Source organism: Palaemon carinicauda, chromosome 1, assembly GCF_036898095.1.
Source record: "Palaemon carinicauda isolate YSFRI2023 chromosome 1, ASM3689809v2, whole genome shotgun sequence".
Classification (NCBI taxonomy): Eukaryota; Metazoa; Arthropoda; class Malacostraca; order Decapoda; family Palaemonidae; genus Palaemon; species Palaemon carinicauda.
Window position 1 is genome coordinate 263,667,507 of NC_090725.1, and position 24,810 is coordinate 263,692,316.

The 24,810-nt window shown below is 40.2% G+C and overlaps 2 protein-coding genes across 2 annotated transcripts in view; one reads left to right on the top strand and one right to left on the bottom strand.

Annotated features, from left to right (window-relative positions):
• The window catches only part of LOC137655809 (glutamate receptor ionotropic, kainate 2-like), a 360,856-nt gene that overhangs the window by 118,441 nt on the left and 217,605 nt on the right, over nt 1–24,810 (top strand). The gene's annotated exons all lie outside the window — the stretch shown is intronic.
• The window catches only part of LOC137655801 (uncharacterized), a 65,896-nt gene continuing 42,226 nt past the window's right edge, over nt 1,141–24,810 (bottom strand). Inside the window, 1 exon segment of the mRNA XM_068389959.1 lies at nt 1,141–4,341. Within this exon segment, the coding sequence (XP_068246060.1) occupies nt 2,412–4,341 (1,930 nt within the window). The 3' untranslated portion in view covers nt 1,141–2,411.

The window sequence follows — 24,810 nt, forward strand, 5'->3', positions numbered from 1 at the left end:
TTATAAAGTACTGACAGTACTACAAATATTTTATACAATTTATTAATTTATTTAACAGTTTCTATAGGCAAAATGCTTTCCTTTGCTTATAATTTTTGTAATGTAGACGACGATAATAAAATTATAAATATTTGATGCAATATATGACTTAATTCCTCATTATAATTACCTCTCTCTCTCTCTCTCTCTCTCTCTCTCTCTCTCTCTCTCTCTCTCTCTCTGGTTCCTTATTGCTCACTCCGCAAAATAAGTTTGCGGGCACTCTATCTCTTTATAGATAGGTGCAAAGCTTCTAAGCTTATTCTTATTATTGTTATTAAGTTTATATTACCTGTGCCTTAAATAAATTAATACCGTAATGACATTCTCAATATTTGCTTTTATTCCATTCTACCTTGAAATTAGATAGGATAACACCTTGCTTTCATCAGTTTTGGCAACCTATTGTGGTCAGTTTGGACTTCTTAAATTCTTTTATACGCATTGCCCTACCTATAAATGCAGCCAGATCCCAGCTAGGATTTTTCAGCGTACGTAAACTTATGTCTACATTCATTAGCTGTCCTAATTTTGGGCATAAAAATAAATGTTCGGTAGCATCTTCTTCATCTTTACATAGGTCACACAAATTATCTTCATATTTTCCCCTGAAATTTGCTTTTAAATTGAGCATATTTAATCTTGTTTTCATCACAAGGGATGCCTTATCCAGATTAATTTCTCTGATATAAGGCAGTGGGCCATTTCCTTTAATAAATCTTAATTTTTTCATTACTTTCTTTTTTTCTTCAATAGTTTCTTCTAATTTTTCCATAATTCTTTTCTTAATTTATTTTTTAGGGTCCTTTTCCCCAAACTTCTTATTTCTTCAGCTTCCATCCCATATTTACTACAGATTTCTTCTACACTCTTGCTCCAGCACTTTCCATACGGGTTCTTCAAATGATCCTCAATTATCTCTCTTACTTGGAATAGACTTCCAACGGATGTAGTTAGCAGTATCACGGTAAACGAGTTCAAGAATAAGTTAGACAAGATCATAAAAACTCTAAATGGTTAAACTAAATATCCCTTTAACTATTCAGTATATGCGGCGAGACTGGTCCATGGCTAAATTAGCCGGCGGCTAAATGGCCGTTGCGAAATGTCCTAAACCCCTCTTTCCTCCAACTTGGATATAAAGAAAACAAAAATATGCTCTCATCTTTTTTATTTGTCAAAGAAATATAGCTATACTCAGAGTCACCCTAAACAACATGCCCTGGAACATATTCAAAGGAAAGGACCTCATTATGCTATTTATACTGATTGCTCAAAATCTCCAAAGGGTACTTGCTGCGCTGTAGTGTCCCCGGATAAAAGTAGTCAGTTCTCATTACCCAGTGAAGTATCAGTATTTACATACGAACTATCATCCATTATATTGGTAATTGAGATTATTAAAACAACTGAAGATAGGCTGAAACGTAAGTTTGTGATTTGTACTGATTCAAGAAGTGCCATAGAAACCCAAAAGGGTTACACTCTTAAGAATAATTTGGTATTGGAAATTAATGAGTTCCTTGACAAGTTCTATTCCCTTGGGGTAAATATAGAAATATGCTGGACTCCTGTCTATGTTGGTGTTTTGGGTGATGAAAAGTGGTTGCTGCTGCTAAGTCTTCAATCGATTTACCAAAACAAGCTTTTGAATTACCCTGTGAAAGATCATATAACCCACTTAAAGCATTTCATAACTACAAAAATAGCAAGTTTAATGGAATAATGAATCTAATGGTAATAAGTTGAAAGAAATAAAGCCAATCCTTTCTCTATGGGACTCTTCAGTGCATAATGAAAGGAAGTTTAAGTAATTTTAGCCAGATTACACATAAGTCACACTAAACTTTTATATGTGAATTTGATGTGCACACCTCGTAAAACAGTACTCGGGTTCAATGAGTGTGACTGTGATTTAGCCATAAAACATATTTATAGCTATCGTGAGTTTTTTTGAAGGTGAAAGAGACTTGTGTTTTGTTGAGAAAAGTTTTAATGACCCTTTATTGAAATCTGTTTTCAAGATTTTAACTTTTTAAAGAAAATAAACTTAAAGATAAGATTTAGTTTTATATTTATCATAGATTTTTAATTCAAATCATTTATTTTTTATCAATTATATTTACTGTAATTTTTTAGCATTAATATAATTCTTTTTATTCCCGATTTTAATCGGGTCAGTTCTGTGAGATTCGAACTTGACTCATTGGGCTGGAAAAACTTTTGATAATAAAATAAAACGTTTACTACTATTTACTTTGGTTACTAAATCATCTATTTGTACTAAACTATAGAATTTCAAATTTATGCGAAAGTCTTCAAATCCAGTGCTGTAAGGTAATTTAGTCTCAAAATCTTTGATGCCACTAAGTCTAATTAAAGATTTGTTTTTCAGACTGAACCCATTTCTCAAGAAAATAATGAATGTTATGCCTTAAAGGCAAAGGACCAAAATTTACCAAAGAAATTTGCATTTTCTCTGTGTTAACAATATGCCGCCAAAGTGCATTTACTCGGACTTTCCTCTGTAGTGATTCAACGAAGCGCTGGGCTCCAGATTTTGAGAGTTTATACATCATGATATTATTAAAGTTTTGTCCCAAATTTTTTATTAGTTTTGCTGCTTTGGGTGCCTGATTGTCAGTCAAGTGACACAAGTGCAAGTCAACAATGATATCCTCGAAAGCAGACGGGATACCTTTAATATTTACTGAACCATAATTCAAGAAGGTGAGTACAAGTTCAATACTAGATATTTCTTTGTAGTTGCGTACATGGTCACATATTTTAGATAGGGATTTAGGTAATGATACATTTAATTTTAGTGCTTTGCAGTTGTGCTTGATGTTGTCTGAATAAAGTAATTTACATCCTTCTAAGCTTAGATGACCAGAAAACCCTAAGATGGAACACATTGAAGGTTCCTCACATATGATCTTCATAAAGCCATCTGATACTTCCTTAATTGTGGTAAGCCGAAAATGATAATCTAAGTAAAGCTCTACAAAGATCCTTGATTTAGAATTAGCCATTGTGTACAGAAGATCCTCTACTCCAGAATTTATTGGATTATTGTCTATTTTGATTACAGCCCTTTTTGGTTGATTATGTTCCATGAGACAAGTAGCTGCTTTAATGTTTTGGTCACTAATGAACCACCATTCAGGAATTATGTTACTTATGGTTTGAATAAATAATCGGTGGTAGTTTGCATTTTTAATAACCTCAAACCACTTTGGAGTAGCGTTTGCTGTATCAATTGTGCATTTAAATAGTTGTATTAGTTTTCTTATTTGAATTTCATCAAGGGAACTCTGTAGAATAGACACCATATGAAGCAATATTTCGTAAGAGTACTTCATATTTTTTGCAGTTGTATTTTCATGTGTTGACGTGAAAACTTCAGCTGCATATATAGCAGCCAAGTGGTACTGTTGTGTTGGATGCAAAAATTGGTAATACCTTGAGTCATTGCAAGTGAGAAATTCAGAGAGGCACATTGCAGAAGGTATTTGCAATTCATCACACTTCCTTTTCAGGTCATCAAGCTTTTCATTAGTAGTAATCAATATGTGATTAGCTGCTGTAAGATCATAAGCAATTTGGCAAAAATAATTAAACCATGTTTTAACCTTTCTAGATGCATCTTCCTTGGTGACCATCTCTCTTGTCAATTTCTCAGCAAGGGATTCTATCTGACACTCTACTAGTTTTTTATATAGCTCAGGAAGGGTAGAGACTGTAAATGTATTTTTCTGAGCCTTATTCCAAAATTTCATTGCTACACCAAGTTTTAAGGGGTTTTGTAACTCGTTTTGTACATTTTGATTAAGGTTATCAAAATCAGACATAATTTTTTTTATATCTGAAGAATTAATGTTAGTATGCGGAGCGATTCTCATAGACTGTAAGAGGTCTTTTGGGTTTACACCAAAGAGTGTAATTTCAGTGTATTCGTGTTGTTCAAGATTTTTTGTTATACTGTAAATAAACTCTGGTCTTGATGCCAGTAAAAAAGTATGTGTCCAGTTGCCTTTCTTGAGTAAATTATGGATAAGATCAGTTGCTTCTTTTGTTGCCTCCTCAAGTCCATCTATAATCCATAATATTTTGAGATCTTGTAGTAATTCTGAAATCTTGTAGGGGTCACAGTATTTCATGGTGTCTGGCAATAAATCATCTCGAAGTAACATTATCAGGTCTCGTTTGCAGACGTCTCTACATTTGAAGTGTAGAAGTAGGTCGTAATTTTGAAGGTTCCGGATTTTTTTTCTATCAGCAATCCACTGGCAGTCTAGGTACCTGTAAATGGTTAAATGCATTCAATACAAAGTATTGTATAACGTTTGCTATTGAAGAACCAAAACTAAAATCAAACTTGACCATGTTATTGCTAATATGCACTCATTATTGAATAACAAACACATTCACATTTAGATTTTTTTCCCAAATATCGTAAGTGCATAAAAAAAGAGAACGAAAGAGGACAGACTTCAGTTCTGGAAAGGAAATATATGGATGGATATATAATCAGCTGTTGAATTTTAAATGATGTGAATTAGTTGAGGAAACGAAGATGGAAAATCAAATTTGAAATCAATTCATGTTAGAGATAGGCATTCGGTGGAAATAGTTAGGCCATGGGCCGGTGTTATGGGGTAGGGTGGATGCCAGCTGAAATTTTCACTTTAAGGGTCTGTATTATAACCTATTTTGGTCCAACCAGAATTTCAAGATTGAAAAATCGGAGACGTTTTTCTCATTTTATTTGCCTTGCCTTCAATTCCATATCAATTTATTATATATCGTTTTACTGCTAATGAGGTTAGCTATACACTGACACTAAATATTTCTTCAAAAATATATATTACCGAGTTCTATTGGTGGTCAAAATTCAAATTATCAAGAACTTTAATATTTCTTGTACTTTCTAATGAATTGGTAAAATCACCAATATATTGAAAGATATGGTTCTAAATACTTATGCCCCTCAACCTTTATGCAGATGGGCAGTTTTTGATGATGGAAGGTTTGCATAATTACGCTTTGGAATGAATAATTGATGGATAAAAAATAATTTTCTTTTTTCTTGAAGTCCATTAAAATTTCGGAAAATAATCATTGTAAATTTTTTCAATTTTGAAATAGATAATTATGCTGAGATATTTTTTTCTTCTTGATTTGACTTCAATATTATTCAATATTTTCTACAATTTACATACCACTTCACAAAAAATAAATGGAACTAATATCACTTTTTGCGCAAAAGACCTCGACTCTACATGAAACTATGAACTGTGTCATGGGTGCAGATATGAATATCAGAAAATGTTTCCTAAACCTTCAATATCATCAATATTTTCTATAATCCAAAGACAATTTCACAAAAAAATAGATTAAAACACAAATACCACTTCCAGCGCAGATCACTTATTGACCTCAACTACAGAGAAAACTATGATCTGTATCATAGCTAGATATGTATATTAAGAATTGTCCCTATACCTTCACAGTTAAGAGTGTAAGCTTAACACACCTTACAATATTCTACAAATCATCCTCATCGTCATTCTGAGAACTGGTGTAAGCCCCTCATTAAGTACAAGCACTGATACAGTTCTTGTGTCCCACACGGAAACAGCTGCATCTATTTTCACATACCAATTTCCATGAGCAGCTCGCAAGTTCCTTGCAAGAAATTGGTAGAGGGTTCAACGTCATCATCTTTGGGATAAGGTTTCCACTTGTGTCTTTCATCTAACCATAGGTTGTTGTCTCTGGGAGTTCCTGAACTGGGTTTAGTGATCTTTCCAGACAAGGCATTGGTAGTTCTCTCGAAGTATATGCAGTTTGAGTGCATCCTTAGGGGGCAGAAGGGTATCAAGTGACTGCTTTCCTTGAAGGGAAAATTAAAGTCGAACTAGATCAATATCAGTGATAGCTGTGCTCTTTAATCCTTTCATTTTCAATGTCAATGGGGGAAAGGCACATAAGAATCCTGGAAAGTATGGATAATTATTGATGGTCCAAGCACTTTATGCACTTTCCACACTGTTAATGGACACATGGCCATTATCTCCTCTTCTGTAAATTTATACAAGTCTATTGAAAACTACTCCCCTTCTATAATTGAAGTTTATATGGGGTTTTACATCCAACTTTATATCCTTATTATCTGTCTTTAAATTTGATAAAATAACAGATTGTGAGTGTGATTTGGCATTGATGAGGAAACTGTTCTTTCTAAACCAAGATATATCTCCAGATGCGATGGTACCTATTTTCTTTTGAAGAAATTATTTTAAGATATGCAAATTTCTTCAAAAGAAAGTAGGTATTTCGGTCAAAAGATTGGGAGTGCAGTTAACAATTTTTTCTACCTCAGTCACCGAAATGGAAGTTACATCCAATGGCTAGCCTTCAAGCAACCTCGCAGTTGGACCACATGTCTGTGACATGGGCTTACTGTGCTTCCTCTCAGAATCTCTTGAATCATGAGATCAAGAAGAAATTTTCTGGCATTGTATTGTAAGGGGTGAAGGCAGTTGCCTTAGCATACCAGTCTGTGAACATGTGGACCAACTGAGTACTTAAAAGAAGGGATGCTGTAGCTGCCAAATTCAACAGGCAGATAGAGCAAAGGGAAGCTCTGGCATTGAAGAATGCTTCACCCATCCAGAGTCCAGCCCTCTTTCCTCCGGAAGAAGTTGCAGGGACGATTGAAAAAAAACAGTCACGACTCCCTCTCCTTAAAGAAGTTTGGCACTTCATGGCTAACACTAAAGACCAAAGTGTCAACGACAACCCCACTGAATTCGGCCCTTAAAAACACTAACGATCCCTAGGTCTAGATCTACTCCAGCTGCATCCTCTTCTAGATGATCAAAAGATTCTACGCCATTTCGACCCCATTTTAGCCAGCCTAGAAGGAAAAAGAAGAGGCGCTTAAGGACATTAGGGAAGGCAATCCCCTCCTTCCACTGTCATTAGTATGGGGATGTCTGTTGAGCTAGTGGACAAAGTTGCAGTACCACAGGGCAGAGGTCTGGACAGTAAGCATCCTTTAAGGATAGATACTGCCTCCCTTTCATTGGCTCTCGTCCTCCACTCACTCAGCTCCTTAACACATTCTATTCTCACTGGATAATTATTGAGGTATGCTGAATTCCTGCCCATGTTGAAGTTCTTGGTAATGAAAAAGCAGATGACGATGTTAAATCAGCCATAAATTTACCACAATTCGTCATTAAACTCCTCGTTAAAGACTGTAACCACAATGAAGCATATGGTAACAAAGTGGCAAAATATTAAGTAAGAGGTTGTTTTTGAATAGTTCATAGTAAGTAATCACCCAGTTTTGTTTTGAGTGTTACGTAAGAGACCTTTAGATATTCAGCGTTCATATACATTGCCGTCTGGGAGTTACGTAATTTTCTCAGAGTTTGGGTATTATTTTTCAACTGTAACAGACCTATGTAATATAAACAGCTCGGGAGTTTATGTAATTTTCCAGCCGTAATATATATCTTTTGGTGCCCAGACCTTTGGGATCGAGCACGTCTGTTTTAAATATTGGTGATAACAGGGCCATATTTTCATTAAAGGTTTGAACATTTTAAACATCTGACTTAGCCGGTAGTTATATATATATAGCTATACGTCCCTGACATCCGGCAGAAATTTCAAAACTTGCGGCAATCGCAGATTGGGTAGCCAGGTGTACCACCTGCGCGCCCCTAGCGAGGTACCTGGAACCATTCCATGATTCCTTAGATCTTCCCTGCCGCTCATGCCGGCAACATCGTTGGATTTTTCACTCGCTGTAACCTGTATAATTGCAGTCATCTTGGTGATGTATAATTTACTGTTGGCTTTCGCTAGTTTGGTTTTATTTCGACTGAGAGTAGTGGTTGGGTTATGATCGATATGTTCATAACTTGAAAAGGCTAGGTTTAGGAGTTTTTTCCGCTTACTGTAAAAATAACGAACCTACTCTTAAAAACATGATGGCGGTAGGTAAACACTCCGCCAACTCTATGACATCACAATCATATGATGTAAACTACGTAGTTACTACGTAGTATTACTTGCATTTTCATTTCTTTTTCTATACAGAGAATAGAAAGTAAAATTCTACTTACAAACCAAAGTATTCAAGTTTTTATAATATATAAGGAATATATTATTTTTAAGAATATATTTGTCCTATTAGTATACTTTATTTAGATAATTATCGATCTATTTTCAGAGTTTAAATAAAATAGCGTACGGTTAAAGTAACGCTACATAGTTCTCAGTCCGTCGATACAGTTTCACATATTACTTGGTATCGTTATTTATGAAAAGTAAAAATTCTACTTACAAATGAAAAGTTTTCAAGTTCTTATAATGTAAAAGGAATATATTATTTTTAAGAATATATTTGTCCTATTAGTATACTGTATTTAGATAATCATCAATCTATTTTCAGAGTTTAAATAAAACTAGCGTACAGTTAAAGTTACGCTATGTAGTTCTCAGACAATCGATACAGTCGCACAAATTACTTTGTATCGTTATTTATTTTTGTTTTCGATATTGGGATTTCTAATATTAGTCAAATAACCTATTGAATTCTCATTCAAGCCCTTGGCGGATGAGTAATATCTCTCGCAGCGGGCAAGTCTAATTAATAGAATACATTTAATGTACTTTCTTTTTACAAGGTAAAAGGCTTACATGTCTTTCCTTTGGTCTTAAGGGAAAGAGTATTAAAAAGTGCAATTTTCAGTGCTAAATTAGTGCAGCGAATTTAATCATTCAGTGGAGGGTGCGTCTGCTCGATCCTGTCGTTATCCTAGCCTTAGACCTTTTCCAAGCTCCCCAACCCCTGGGAGAAGGAATGTTGAATGTTCTAACCATAGACCTCTTCCAAGCTCCCCAACCTCTGGGGGAAGGAATGTCGACCATAGACCTCTTCCAAGCTCCCCAACCCTGGGAGAAGGAATGTCGAACTACAAAAGGAAACGAGATGCTTTAGCTCCCGAGCAGTTGTCACCTCGAGCATACCTATTGACGCCTCCCAAGAGGTTCGCCTTTTCATAGGGAAGGTGAGGTTAAAGTGTTTTCGTCATCTTCAGATGACGCAGCGCCCAGACGAGGCTGGTGTCAAGCTTCCAGACCTCTGAAGAGGAAGATGGACACGGTCAATCAGCGTCCTATCATGACACCGCAAGCTACTGGTTGCAGGCTTTGGAGCAGTCCTGAACGTTTTCATTCTACCGAAGAAAGCTCTCCTGCCAAGCGTCCTTTAAGGACGTCGGCAACTGTCAAGAAATGTCCAACTCACCCAGTTGCAGGACAGTTGTCTGAGCCTGGCATGACCTGGATTCATGCTCCTCCTCCACCATCAGTCTGGTTATCGTCCTCTGGACGCTCTGCACGCTCTTTAAACAGCGTAGAAAGCGAGCTTGTGGTAGACGTGATGTCTCCTGTACCACAACAAGTGGACCCTAATTTTAATATGCTGCAAGATATACAACAGAAATTCTCTTCGCTCATGCAAGTTTATCAGCGTGCGGACACCAAGAGAGTAGGAGGCCTGGACCCTAAGTGTCAGGAAGCTTCACACCTGGACGCCAAGTGTCGTAAGGCTTCTAGTTGAGAGGTTCTTGATGATGAACGTCTTTACAACTCCATCGTTAAATGGCGTGTTTCAGCCGCTTTAACCAAAAGGAGTCAAACAGCCAGACGTGATGTCGAGCGTCCAGCTAACGTGACGTCGAGCGTCCAGCAGGACGTGACGTCGAGCGTCCAGCTTAAACGTGACGTCGAGCGTCCAGCAGGACGTGACGTCGAGCGTCCTGCAAGAAGTAATGTCGAGCGTCCTGCAAGAAGTGACGTTGAGCGTCAAGCGGGACGCGACGTCGAGCATCAAACAGCTTGTGACATGGACATGTAGGCTTTCCACCGTTCAAAATTCATTACAAAGCGATGCAAAAAGTTTGGGTCACACGAAGGGACCAGATTGACTCTAGTGGCCCACTTTTGGCCCTCAAGAGAGTGGTTCACAGAGGTTATGGAATGGATGGTAAACACTCCAAGTAGCTTTTCATTAAGAGTAGTTATACTCAAACAACCCCACTTGGAAAGTTACCATCAACAATTGCCAAGCTCTTCATCTAAGTGTCTTGAGATTATCGGAAAACTCACAAGAGCTAGAGGTTTTTCGAAGGAGGTAGCTAGGGCTATTGCAAGAGCAAGAAGGACGTCTACCTTCTAGGTTTACCAATCCAAGTGGGAAGTTTTTAGAGAGTGGTGCAGAGTCAACTCTTTTTCCTCATCCAGTACCTCTATAATTCAGATTGCTGACTTCCTGTTATATCTTCGAAGGAAACGTAATTTTTTCATCCTCTACCATCAAGGAATACAAGAGTATGTTAGAAACTGTATTCAGGCCAACACTTGGACTTTTCTAATGTTAAAGACCTACAGGAACTTTTCAATCGTTTGAAACATCCAAGCAATAGTTTCAGGATTCACCAGCTTGGAATCTGGATATAGTCCTGAAGTTCATTAAGAGTGACAGGTTTGAGCCCTTGCTTTCAGCTTCATTTAAGAACCTCACGATGAAGACTCTATTTTTGGTCAGTCTGGCGACAGCTAAAAGAGTCAGTGAGATTCATGCTTTTAGTAAAAACGTTGGTTTTCTCGAGACACAAAGCTGTCGGCTCATTGCAGTTAGGCTTTCTCGCTAAGAATGAACGCTCTTCTCAACCTTGGCCCATGGCTTTTGAGTTTCCGAACCTTTCGGATGTGGTTGGCGAGGAGTTGGAGAAGGGTCCTGTGTCCAGTAAGAGCCCTGAAGTTCTTCCTGGACTGAACGGGAAAGTTGTGAGGCAAGACAGAAGCTCTTTGGTGCTCGGTCTGGAAGCCCTCGTTACAGAGGTTGAAGAATGCACTTTCATTCTTCATCAGGCTCCTAATAAGAGAAACTCATGCACATTGCAGTAAGGCAGACCGCAAGCGTTTTAAAGTCAGACACATGAAGTTAGAACTGTAGCAACTTTGGTGGCCTTCAGGCAGAATAGATCGTTACAGAGCATTATGGACACAACCTTTTGGAGGAGTAAATCTGTGTTCGCTTCACATTATTTAAAACGGGTCCAGACTCTTTATGAGGACTGCTTCACTCTGGGACCATTCGTAGCAACGAGTGCAGTAGTGGGGAAGGATCCACCACTACATTCCCATAATCCTATTACCCTTTTCTTCTCTTAGAACTTTTGTATTTTTATGGTTGTTCTTGGAGATTGCGACAGTCTTCCACAATCATTGACTTTAGTCAGGGTGTCAATTTGTTCCTTGAGAGCGCCCCTGAACAAGGATATTGGAGGAGGTCCTGTCACATAGAGGTTTTTAGACTGGTTTGACAGCTCCTAGAGGTCTTCAGCCCCCTGGGTGGATCGCTGGATCTCATAAGGAAAGCGGACATAATGAAAGAATTCATTGAAGTCAGCTTCCTTATCAGGTACGAACCCTTAAGCTTGTTTATTAACTCTTAGTGAAATTCTAACAATGTTGGCTGTCTCTGACCCTCCACCAAAGGTGTCAATCGGCTATATATATAACTACCAGCTAAGTCAGATGTTTAAAAATGATATTTTCATAAAATAAATTTTTGAACATACTTACCCGGTAGTTATATATAATTCAATTCCCACCCTCCTCCCCTCTAGAGACTATGGGCATGGAAGATCTGAGGAATCATGGAAGGGTTCCAGGTACCTCGCTAGGGGCGCGGAGGTGGTACACCTGGCTACCCAATCTGCGATTGCCACGAGTTTTGAAATTTCTGCCGGACGTCAGGGACGTATAGCTATATATATATAACTACCGGATAAGTATGTTCAAAAATTTATTTTATTATGAAAATATCATGTTTAGAGTTAATAGGATTCTTTGTTTTGTTAAGATATATATTAGAGAGGTGCAGTTTTTTTAAATACAAGATGGCACAACTAAATATTCAAGAGTTTTGGAAAACCCAATTGTTCAGGAATTGTCAAAAGCTAATGTAACTACTCAGTGGCTCCCTATTTAGATAGCATGTGGTGGCCAGGCAACGAGTGGAATGATTAAAGCTCAAATCAAGTGTCTAGCCTTAGAAGCGTTGATAAACATAGGAAAGTTGTTGGAACAAATATTGTAGCAGCTCGTGAACTTTTGGAGAATGCTGGAGCAGAATTTGTAACGAAGCAAGGACCAGTTAACCCATAAAGTGAAGGAATGAAAGCAGATAGGAATGTAGAGGCTGAGATTCAACGAATTTCAGGTGAAGAGAATTTGATTAATTTGAAGATGATGGCAGAAGAGAGAGAAAGAAGCCAGAGAAATCGCAAAACATGCGAGGGAAATGGAAGCAAGACGAGAAGAGAGAGAGAATGAGAAGAAAAAGAGAGAAGAGGCAAGAGAAATTAACAGACATGCGAGGGAAATGGAAGCAAGAGAAATTGCAAGACGGTAAGGCAGAGAGAGAAGAAGTAAGACATGCGAGGGAATTTGAGCTGTTGAATGTTAGTGCAAGGTCGGCAATGCAGACAGAGATGACCCCTGCTATGCACAAACCTGTGTTTAATGTGACGAATGCGCAGTGGTTAATTCCAAAATTCACAGAAGTAGTTCTCGACAAATTCTTCGATCATTTTAAAATGGTCGCATCAACGATGGAATGGCCAGAAGATAAATGGTCTTGGTTATTGCAGAGTGTCCTCATTGGAAAAGGACGTAGTGCGTGTCTTGTCTTGTCTCAGGACCAGAAGAAGGAGTATCAAGAAGTGAAGAGGAGCGTGCTACAAGTGTATCAAGTGACCCCTGAATACTATAATGAAAGAGTTCGAAGTTTGCGGAAGGACGAGAAAATATCTTTCTTGGATTACGCTTATGAGGTAGGACGATGTTTTAAGAGTTAGATAGAGGATGCTAATCTGAGAGAGATGGCTAATTTATTAGAATTGATAGTGCTGGAACAATGTTTACGAGGAATTCCTGAACATATTTGAATGTACTGGAGATAAAGCCCCTTCGCTGAGTGAAGGTTATAATATTATCAGTCGTAGACCCTTCCCGGGTATAAAGTTTCATCCGTCGTTCCGAACAAGTGTCAAGCATTCGCCGAACCATGTAAACCAGTTCAGTAATAACTATGTGAACAAGTTCAATAGTTACAGCAGAAGTACCACTGTTGCTGTTCCAAAGCAGAATGTGATTGTACCCCAGCAACTATCATCGAATTGTCCTCCTTCAGGTGTTGTGAAAGATGTGCAGATGATTAATATTATCTGTTATAAGTGTGGCAAGAGGGGCCATATCAGTAAGGAATGTTGGCCGAACCAACCAAAAGTAGTCGCTTGAGTGGTTAAGGATAATTCAACTTCACAGAATGTGAAGACGAATAAACAATCGGGGAAAGACGAAAAGGAAAATAAACCAGCTAACATTTGCACGACGAACAGGACAACCCCAAACAACATGGATGCCTTTAAACCGTATATTTATGAAGATATGTTAGCCGCAATAGTTGGGAGGGAGCAGATCCCAATTAAGATACTGCGCGACACAGGTTGTAACCATAGTGTAGTGACACAAGGTGTACACCCGTTGGTGGAACAGTCATGCGAGTTGGTGACAGGGCATTTTGATTTTATGGTAAAAAATTCATTGGCTATCGAAGGAGTAGAATTCATGTTAGGTAATGATGTTGGTGGAGCGCCGTTTATGCCTTGTCCCATTGTAATGGAGAAACCGTTCAAGTGTAGTCCTACGACTGAACTCGAGAAAGACTACCCGTATCTGTTTCCTAGTTTATTAGAGTATGACGAAGAAAGTGACTACAGAAGGAGAAAGAGAAACGGAAGGAGCGATGAACTTGGAAGATTTGTTTTCAGAAGAAGAGGATTCCCATGATGGTACGCAAGAGGAGAGCTCTCGAGTGAGCCCAAAAGAAGAACGACAGACAAATGAACAGGAAGAAAAGGAAGCAATGGATTTGGAAGAAATAGAAAACTCAGCGTTAGAAGTAGGATAAGAGAGTAGGAAAAGGTTGATAGGATTGTAACGGTAGATGAGACGGAGGTGCAGCAGTCTCTCACCTGTTATTATCTTAAGGGGACCGGCCGGAATGCCAATATATCGGGGTATAGGAGAAAAAACATAAAATCTTGAAAAAATTCTCTGAGCTTCGTATGGCAATGGAGAATGCGTATACAAAATATTTTATCAAAATTCCTCTTACTTTCCTAGTTACAGGGAAATTAGTAAAATTAACTCGATAAACAATAAACATTGTTCCCTACAAGAAAATGCAGTATTTCTTCTGTTATCGTAAATTTTGATAATTATTACATTTTAATGTAAAAGAAATTGTGAACAATGGCATCGGTATAATTTCCACGAGTTGCAGAAGATATAGTATTACACCCCTCTTCCTTCAGTTCTACCACAAACCTCAGAGAGAGTAAATGCTTGAGTTTGACCTCTGACATTCACTTATTATTATGTTTGTTTTTCTCGTTTCCGGCAAGAATTTTATCATTTTAAAGAGGAAAAGACAATTTAAACATCTTGCTAACATAAAGAAGAAGAAAATTTGCTCTATTAAGAGTTCAGAAGAGGGTAATATCGGTAGTGGAGACAGAGAGAGAGAGAGAGAGAGAGAGTGTGTGTGTGTGTGTGTGTGTGTTGTGGATGGAGGAGCGGCCGCCTTGCCTCACAGGAGCCAAAAGAAGCAAGATATTGAGCAAAAGGATCTTCATTAATGATTAAATTATGATAAATAACTTTGTTTTCTTTTATTGATACCCAAAGACGAACATAAAATTAATAATAATCATGATTTATTAATATTGTCTTTGTAAAAATACAAAGAAAAACTTTTGAATGCCCGTATCTCATAACTATATTGACCTTCAAATTCAATGGTCTCCCTTAGTTTTCAAGATATGTCATTGAAATTTGGTATTTAACTTAGAAATTCATTTTAAAACAATGAAATGAAGCCCCTTTTCTCCTATTTTTGTTTCCTATTTTTTTTTCTTAATATTTTCCCCTAATTTTTAGGGTTTATTTTTTTTACCATAATTAAAAAAAAAAATCATGTCTGTCAAAGAAATTACTTTTAGGAAAAAAAACTTCATATTATTGGAGGTCTATATCAGGTCTATGTAGGGTAGTAATCCCAGATTTTAGTAATTATCATCAAGGGAGCAGATAGAATTTGAAAAACACTCATTTTCAGGATAAATCGCCCTGGCGTCGCAAAACCGAAGGTCAGAGGCAAAATTCTTATGCAGTTCGGTGATGTCCTAAGTCACCTTATCAAGTGGTATGAATGTCAAAGTCTTGTCATTAAAAATCGGCAATAGACGGCCAGCCGCTTTAAGGATGGACTGCTTATGAGAAAGCATAGACATGCCGATATCCCTGGGAATGCCGAATGGGAAATATAGGGTCAGATTTTGATTCCCGCACTGTTGAGATGACAGGCGATCGCCGCAGTGCACGAGACAGTACACATGGGAATAAGGAAGACGACAGAAAACGTTATGAAACTCTTTTTCTGGCCTTGCATGCATAAAGATGAGCCAGTTTTGTCATGCATGTCATGTTTGTCAGATGGCTGGAAAGCCTGATGACTACATCAAGAAAGCTCCCTTACACCCGATTGAACTGTGAGGAGAACCCTTCAGCAAGGTAATGATCGACATTGTGGGACTGTTACCAAGAGCGAAGAAAGGTCACGGATATATGTTAACCTTGATGTGTCCAGTGACGAGATACCCAGAAGCCATACCCGTCAGGAACATCAGTGCCAAAGTGATCGCCGAGAAATTACTAGACTTTTTTTTACCAAGTTTGGTATTCCGAAAATCATTCAGAGTGACTGAGGAACAAATTTCACAACAAAATTGTTTCAGGCCGTGATGAAACTGTTGGATGGGAAACAAACACTGTCTACTGTCTATCACACGAGACCCAAGGTGCATTAGAGAGATTTCATCAAACCCTGAAGAGTATGTTAACAAAGCACTGCAACAAACAGGAACTGAATGGGACATCGGACTACTGTTGATGTTATTTGAGGTACGCAATGCTTATCAAGAAAGCATGGGATGTAGCCTGAATGAAATGGTGATTGGACAAGAAGTAAGAGGACCGATTAAAATGTTGGCAGAAAAATGGAAGGATTGAGAGGAAACGGATGGAGAATATGTCAAGAATTTTAGGAAAAGGATCAGAGAGGTAAGGTAATTTTCCCTAGAAAACATGAAAATGAGTCAAGGTAAACTGAAGAAAAGGTTTGATATGAAAATTAAGGACAGACAGTTTGCGTTAGGGCAATAGGTGTTTGTTTTCTTAATGATAAGGCGATTCCCATTCCCTAACAAGTTCCAAGGATCATTTAGGATTTTGGAGACGATCAGTGACCTGACCTATGTTATAGAAACCCCAGGAAGAAGGAAAAGTCAAAGGAAAGTACATATTAACCTACTGAAATCATACTTGAGTGAAAACGAGACCGAAGCTTCTCAGGCGTGTATGGCGCAAACCATTCCATCCACGGAAGACGACGACCGATATGAGGTAGGGGCGGTAAGCAAAGTGAATAATTCGTCCATCATTTGACACTGAGGAGAAATTAACTCTTTTGAACCAGGAGCAGCAAGAGGAATTAAGCCGATTGATTAGAAGTTTCCCTGAAATTGTCTCGGAAGTCCCGAAACGAACCAACTTGGCGAAGCATAAGATACATCTCAAAACCACGGAAAGACCGTTCAAACAATGCGCTTATCAACTATCGCTGTATCACCGATAAGTCATGTGAAAAGAAGTGGACTATTTGTTACAAGACGGATTAGCCGAATAAAGTTCTAGCCCTTACAGTTCTCCATGTTTACTCGTGAAAAAACCTGACGGATCTTGTAGGATGTGTACTGACTACTGAAAGTTAAACTCGACCAGTGTGGCCGATAATTATCCATTGCCGCTCATAGACCAACTACTCGACAACATCGAACAAGCAAGGTTCGTCTCCAAGATCAACTTGTTAAAAGGCTATTATTAAATTACTTTGGACGACAAAGCGAAATTGTTATCAGCCTTTATAACTCCATTTGGGTTATATCAATACACAGTCATGCCATTTGGTCTAATGAACGCATCCACTGCCTTTCAACGAGTGATGGATAACCTTTTAGGATTGATTGAAGGATTAGGCGTATATCTCGACGAAATTGTGATATATTCATTGACCTGGGAAGAACATCTCCGAATTCTGAAGAAGGTATTTCAAAAGCTGCAATGAGCACACCTGACGATTAACCTGGAGAATAGCGAATTTGAAAAAGCAACAGTTCGGTAATTGGGATTTGAAGTCGGAAGAGGACAAATCGCCCCAGTAGTCGTTAGTGTCGAAGGAATAAGGAAAGCTTCATCGTTAGTGTCGAAGGAATAAGGAAAGCTTCACCCCCCGCAATGATGAAGTAATTACAACAATTTTTAGGGATGGCAGGATTCTACTGACGTTTTTGCCTGAATCTTTCGACTAGCGTCAAGAAAACATTTGTATGGACCAGCGAGTGCCAGGAATCCTTCTACAGGATAAAGGCTATTTTAACTTTGAAACCGATAATGCGAGCACCTAATTTCAACAAGAAATTCTTTATCCAATTGGATGCGTCAGATAATGGGATTGGAGCAGTCTTATTGCAAGAAGACAAGGAAGGAATTCTTCACCTTGTTTGTTTTATGTTGTCGAAGCTGAAGAAGCATCAACGAGCCTACTCAACAGTTGAAAAGGAACTGCTATTGATAGTCAAAGCGATAAGCAAGTTTGAAGTTTATGTGAATAGACCACAGAATGAAGAAGCTATAGTTTAATCGGATCACAATTCTTTAACTTTTGTTAATAAAATGAGGAATAATAATCAAAGGTTAAGTAGGTGGTCATTATATTTGCAACATTATTGTATAAATGTAAAGCATATATCAGATAAAGATGACGTGGTTGCAGATTTTTTTTATCTCAGGCTGAATCGGTGGATTCAGGCCCAGAATAAATAATCTTTTTGGGGGAGCTGTCTTAAGAAGCTGGTCTAGAATAGGAGTATTTTATTCTTGTATTTAATTTGTGTATTTAAGAGGTGTACAGCCAGCTTGTAAGGTGAGTTGCACTTACGTAGGTTCAAGTAATGTTTGTAAATTACATAAGACTTATGTCATTCGTGTAATTGTATTTACATATAATTCAGTATATGTAAATTTACGTTATTTTTAAGAATTAACTTTTTATTTCATGTAGTTCTGTTACGAAGTCGTATGTAATCTCGTTTAGGTATACTGTACCACACAAACGAGGGATTACATCATCTTTATGTTTCCACGTGGTTAGGAAGTGCATAAAAATTCTCAAGAGAGAGATTTGCCTCGCAAGCAAGGTTAGTTACCCCCTTCTTCAAATTACTACGCTGGCAACCTCACACCGCTAGACCATGCTCCCCATGCTTCCAGTAGGCTGAACTGGAAGGTTCTGGAATAACAAAGTCCAGATATATATAGCCCCCAAGAATGCATAAGCAGCAGAAGAGACCCAGCCTATCCCTTTGAAAGCGTCAAAGTTTGCGAGCCCTGTCACCTCTCAAGCGTGTGTCCTCTCAAACATGAATAAGTTTTTTACCCAACGTATATCACGTATAGTGTTGATCAAACGTTGGTGAAATTATTGAATGGTAAATCAAGTGGTGTGTTAATGTAAGTACATTGTCATATAGATTTTTGTAACTGGCCCTGTGAGATTTAGGTTAAATGGTGAAGTGTATTTATTTTGCCTAACTGTTCGGTAACCTCGTGAGAACCAAAAGACCTAAGCCTAACACTTCATCATCATCATCTCCTCCTATGCCTATTGAAGCAAAAGGCCTCGGTTAGATTTCGCCAATCGTCTCTATCGTGAGCTTTTAATTCAATACTTTTAAACATTAAACTTACCCGGTGGTTATATAATGATAGCTTTAGTCTCTGACGTCTGGCAGAAATTCAAAACTCGCCGCAATCGCAGATAGAGTAGCCAGGTGTACACCAGCGCCCTCACGTGAGATACACAGAACCATTCCATAATTCCTCAGATCTTCTCTGCCGCCATTGCCGGCGACATCGTTGGAATTCACTCGTTAATTAACCTGGATTTTGGCAGTTATCTTTGGTGATGTACAACAATTTTTGGTTATTGGCTTTCGCTTGTTGGATTTTGCTTTCAGATTCTCTTGAAACTTTATTGATTTGGATTATTTTGATTTTTTTTATCCTTGCGTGTTTTGATCTCTCTTATTAACTATTCATAATGGCCGACCCTTCTCCCGCTTATAGAAAGTGTGTGAAAGGGTATAAGACCCGGCTTCCTAAAGCCACTGTAGATCCCCACTCAATTTGTGATAAATGTAGGGGTAAAGTGTGTGAGTTGGGCGATCGGTGTGATGAATGTGTTTTATTGTCTGAGAGTGAGTGGCTGGCTTTTGACCGCTACACTCGTAAACTTCAGAGAGACAGAGTTAGACGTAGTTCTTCTCGTTCTAGAGAATTATCCACTTCCCGTGTCATTGAACCTAATCCTTCCCCTGTAGAGGTAGTTTCAGATCCCACTATTGTTACCACTGAGCCTATGCTTAAAGACATGATGGTCGCGATTCAGGCACTGGGATTAAGGGTGGAATCGCTCGCTGCGGACAGGAACCAACTTATGTCCGATGTGAATCAATTAAAAAGTCTTAGTGCGAAAAGTGCAGTTAATGTGTTCAGTGCAGTGGAGGGTGCGTCTGCTCGAGCCTGTCGTTCACCTAGCCTTAGACCTCTTCCAAGCTCCCCAACCCCTGGGAGAAGGAATGTTGATCGGCGAAAGGGAACGAGAGGCATTATCGCTCGAGCAGACGTCCCCTCGAGCAGACGTCCCCTCGAGCGTGCCTGTTGTCGCCTCACGGGACGCTCACCCTCACCATGAGAAAGGAGAGGTTAAGATGCTAAGATGTATCCTCATCTTCGGATGACGCGGCGCACAGCAAGGGCTGTCGTCAAGCCTCCAGACCTCTTAAGAGTAAAATGGATGCAGTAGCTCAATGTCGCGACTTGTCACCGCAAGCGCCTGGCTGTTGCCATTGGAGCAGTCCAGACCGTTTCCCTTCATCTGTAGAAGGTTCTCCTGCTAAACGTCCTGATAGGATGTCAGAAGCTGACAAATGTCTAGTTCAGCCTGCTGCGGATCTTGTTCCTAAGTCTGGTATCACGGTTCATGCTCTGCCGCCACCATCAGACTGTTTTTCGTCTTCCGGACTCTCGGCGCGTTACGTGAGCGATGAAGAAGGTGAGTTTGCGGTTGAAGTTACTTCACCTGCATCACCTCATGTTGACCCGAATTGGAGTATGCTGCAAGACATGCTGTAGCAGCTCTCGTCTTTTATGCAGACGTATCACCCTGTTGTCAACAAGAATGTGGTTCGCCAAGATCCCGACCGCCGGGAAACTTCGCAACTTGACGCTAAGCGTCGTAAGGCGGCTAGTCTAGTAGCGCTTGACGACGCACAGCTTCCCAAGCGTCAAGTGGTTAAACACGGCGCTGAACGACGTGATAAGGTGTCTGTGAAACATCGAGATCCTGATCCTCTTGACACCAAACGTCAAGCTACCAGGTGTGACGTCGAGCGTCAACCAACCAAGCGTGACGACGATCGCCATGCAGCTAAACATGACGCTAAACATCAAGTGAAACGTGATATCCAATCTCAATCAGATGTTGAACGACATGCAGTCGGACGTGACGCCGAGCGTAAGAGCAGCGAACGTCATGATGACGTTAGTCATACCGAGTGTCAAGATCACGGTCTCCGTAGTGCCGATCCTCATGATCGTGAGCGACTGCTTTCTGAGCGTCGAGCGTTGGCTCATAGTGACACTGTACGTGATAACCCTACACCTGTGTTGGACAGTGGTCGGGACCGTAAAGAGTCTCCTCTTGTTCTGCAAGATGCCTCTACGACAGAGTTTTTTCGGAGGAAGAGCCTGATGATCACTTTTCCCTGGCTGAACTTTTGGATGATTTCTCTGAGGGAGAAGAGCCTAAGACACTTCATCATTCAGTCGATCTTAAAAAGATTATGAAAGTCTTTACGGAAGAATTTCCAGACCAGTTTGTTCCCGTTGCTCCGCGTTCACCATATTCGGAGTTTACCTTAGGGAAGGCAGCGAAGGAATCGCTGTTCACTAAGATGGTCCTCTCTCGGTCTTCGAAGAGAGCATTAAGGATGTTGGGAGATTGGATGCAGTCCAAAAAAGACCAAGGCGAGACGGCCTTCGCTTTTCCTCCAGCTAGATTAGCGTCCAGGTCAAGTGTGTGGTACAAGACAGAAGAAGTTCTCGGCTTGGGAGTTCCTGCTTCTGCCCAGGGCGACTTCTCAAGCCTAGTAGACTCTCTTCGTTGGTTTGCCATGAGAAGGACTAAGATTCTATGGTCGAATTCTGAATTCGATCATCTCTTCAAAGGCGTTTTCAGAGCCTTCGAGGTTTTCAACTTTCTAGATTGGACTCTGGGAGCCTTGGGGAAGAAAGTTTCAACCCTAAAAGATCCTGACACTGATAGTTTTATACATATGTCGCGTATGGATAAAGCCGTTAGGGACGGCTCTAATGAGATGGCAGCCCAATTCACAGCTGGGGTTCTTAAGAAAAGAGCAACAATGTGTTCTTTTCTTTCTATGGGGGTCATTTCCTTCCAGAAGTCGGAATTGCTGTTTGCACCTTTTTCTCCCTCTCTGTTTCCTCAGGAGTTGGTGAGAGAGGTTGCTTCCGTTTTGACCCAGAAGGCCACTCAAGACTTAGTCTCCAAGACTGCAAGAAAGGTTCTACCGACTTACTTTACCAGCCGTAAACCGAAAGAAGAAACTCCTTTTTCTCAATTTTCACAGTCTTTTCGAGGAAAGTCCATCAGTAGGGGTAGCTTCAGACCCGATGGGAGGAGAGCAAGAAGGAGAGGTTCCAGACCTGGGTGAAGCACTAGTCTGACTGCTTTCACCTTCAGACAGCAGTAGGGGCCAGACCAAACAACTTCTGGCGAGCCTGGGGGAGAAGGGGAGCAGACCCTTGGTCCGTTCGTGTTTTAAAGGAGGGATACAAGATTCCTTTCATTATGAAACCTCCGTTAGTTTTAGATCCTATAGATCTCTCTCCCAGATACAAGGAGGAGTCAAAGAGGCAGGCTATGCACCTCCAAATGTCTCTCTTGTTGGAAAAGAAAGCAGTAGAGAGGGTGCGAGACGAAGTCACCAGGGTTCTACAACTGCCTATTCCTGGTTCCCAAGAACTCGTGGGGATGGAGACCAGTCCTGGACGTAAGTATCCACAACGACTATGTTCAGAAGACGAAACTCTCTATGGAGACGCCAAAGACTGTGCTAGCAGCAGTAAGAAAGGGTGACTGGATGGTCTCGTTAGACCTCCAGGACGCTTACTTTCATATCCCCATCCATCCAAGTTTCAAGCGTTACCTGAGGTTCGTGTATAGGAAGGAAGTCTTCCAGTTTCGGGCCTTGTGTTTCGGCCTCAGCACCGCTCCTCTAATTTTCACGAAAATCATGTTAAATGTAGCGAGTATGCTGCACTCAAGAGGCATCAGAGCCTCCTTGTATCTGGACGACTGGCTTCTCAGAGCTCATTCCTTCAATCGCTGTCTGGAGGATCTGCGTCTGACATTGAGATTGTCAGAGGAGCTGGGTCTTCTTGTAAACACAGAGAAGTCTCAATTGATTCCATCCCAGAAGATTCTCTATTTGGGGATGGAGATTTGGAGTCTAGCTTTTCAGGCTTTTCCGTCACCCTCAAAGATACAACAAGCCCTCCTGAAACTTCGTACTTTTCTAGAGAAAAGAGTTTGTTCGGTAAGAGAGTGGATGAGTCTGCTGAGAACCCTCTCCTCACTGGAACAATTTGTTTCCCTGGGAAAACTGAATCTCTGGCCTCTTCAATTCCACCTCAATTGTCATTGGAACAAAGAGGAGAGCCTCGAGACGGAAAGCATTCCCCTTACGGAACCAGTAAGAAGGTGCCTCCAGTGGTGGAACGACCTAGGCAAGCTTCAGGAAGGTCTCTCATTGGAACAAAGGAGCCCAGACCTTGTGTTGTGTTCCGACGCCTCGGACTCGGGGTGGGTAGCAACACTGGGCAAGTCGGAGATCTAAGGTCTGTGGACAAGGGAACAGGAGAGCCTCCACTTCAATTAGAAGGAGCTGTTGGCAGTCCTGTTGGCCTTCAAAGGTTTCAAAGGGTCGGTGTTGAACAAAGTGGTGCAGGTCAATGCCGACAACACCACAGCATTGGCCTACATAGCTAAACAAGGCGGGACTCACTCGAGGTCACTTTACGAGACTGCAAAGACACTTCTCGTTTGGGCAAAGGAAAGAAATGTAACCCTGCTTACAAGATTCATCCAAGGAGAGAAGAGCGTGATGGCAGACAGCCTCATCAGGAGGGATCAAGTTCTGTCCACGGAGTGGACATTGCATCTAGAGGTATGCGAGAAACTATGGCGGATTTGTGGTCGTCCGTCCATAGACCTGTTCGCGACCTCGAAAACGAAAAGGCTGGAGACATACTGCTCCCCAGTTCCAGATCTCGAAGCAACACACATAGATGCTTTCCTGCTGGATTGGTCTCACCTGGACATGTACGCGTTTCCACCATTCAAAGTTTTGTACAAGGTGTTACAAAAGTTTATGTCACACGAGGGAACCAGGTTGACTCTAGTGGCTCCCTTTTGGCCATCAAGAGAATGGTTCACAGAGGTACTGGAATGGATGGTGGACATTCCGAGAAGCCTCCCATTGAGAGTAGACCTTCTCAAACAACCTCACTTGGAGAGACACCATCAAAACCTCCAAGCTCTACGTCTAACTGCCTTCAGACTATCGAAAAACTCACAAGAGCTAGAGGATTTTCGAAGGAGGTAGCTAGGGCTATCGCTAGAGCAAGGAGGGCTTCTACCATCAAGGTTTACTAGTCCAAGTGGGAGGTTTTAAGAGAATGGTGCAGAGCTAACTCAGTTTCTTCATCCAGTACATCTGTAACTCAAATTGCTGACTTCTTTTTAGACCTTAGAAGAAAACGCAACTTTTCTTCCTCTACCATCAAGGGGTACAGAAGTATGTTAGCGGCCATCTTCAGGCACAGGTATTTGGACCTCTCTAGTAATAAGGACCTTCAGGACCTTCTCAGATCATTTGAGACTTCTAAGGAGCTTCAACAGGAATCACCAGCCTGGAATCTAGATGTTATTTTGAAGTTCCTCATGAGTGACAGGTTTGAGCCCTTACACTCGGATTCTTTTAAAGATCTCACTTTAAAGACTTTTCTTGGTTAGTCTGGCGACAGCTAAGAGAGTCAGTGAGGTTAACTTTTGTAGCATTCAAGCAGAATTGTTCTCTGCAGAGCATCATGGACACAACCTTTTGGGGGAGTAAATCTGTGTTCGCCTCACATTACTTGAAACGTGTCCAGACAGTTTATGAGGACTGCTACACTTTGGGACCATTCGTAGCAGCGAGTGCAGTAGTGGGAGAGGGATCTACCACTACATTCCCCTAATCCTTGTACCCTTTTTCTTCTCTTGGAACTTTTAATATTTTTATGGTTGTTTGTGGAGATTGGTCGACAGTCTTCCGCAATCTTTGATTTAGTCAGGTGGTCATTTTGTTCCTT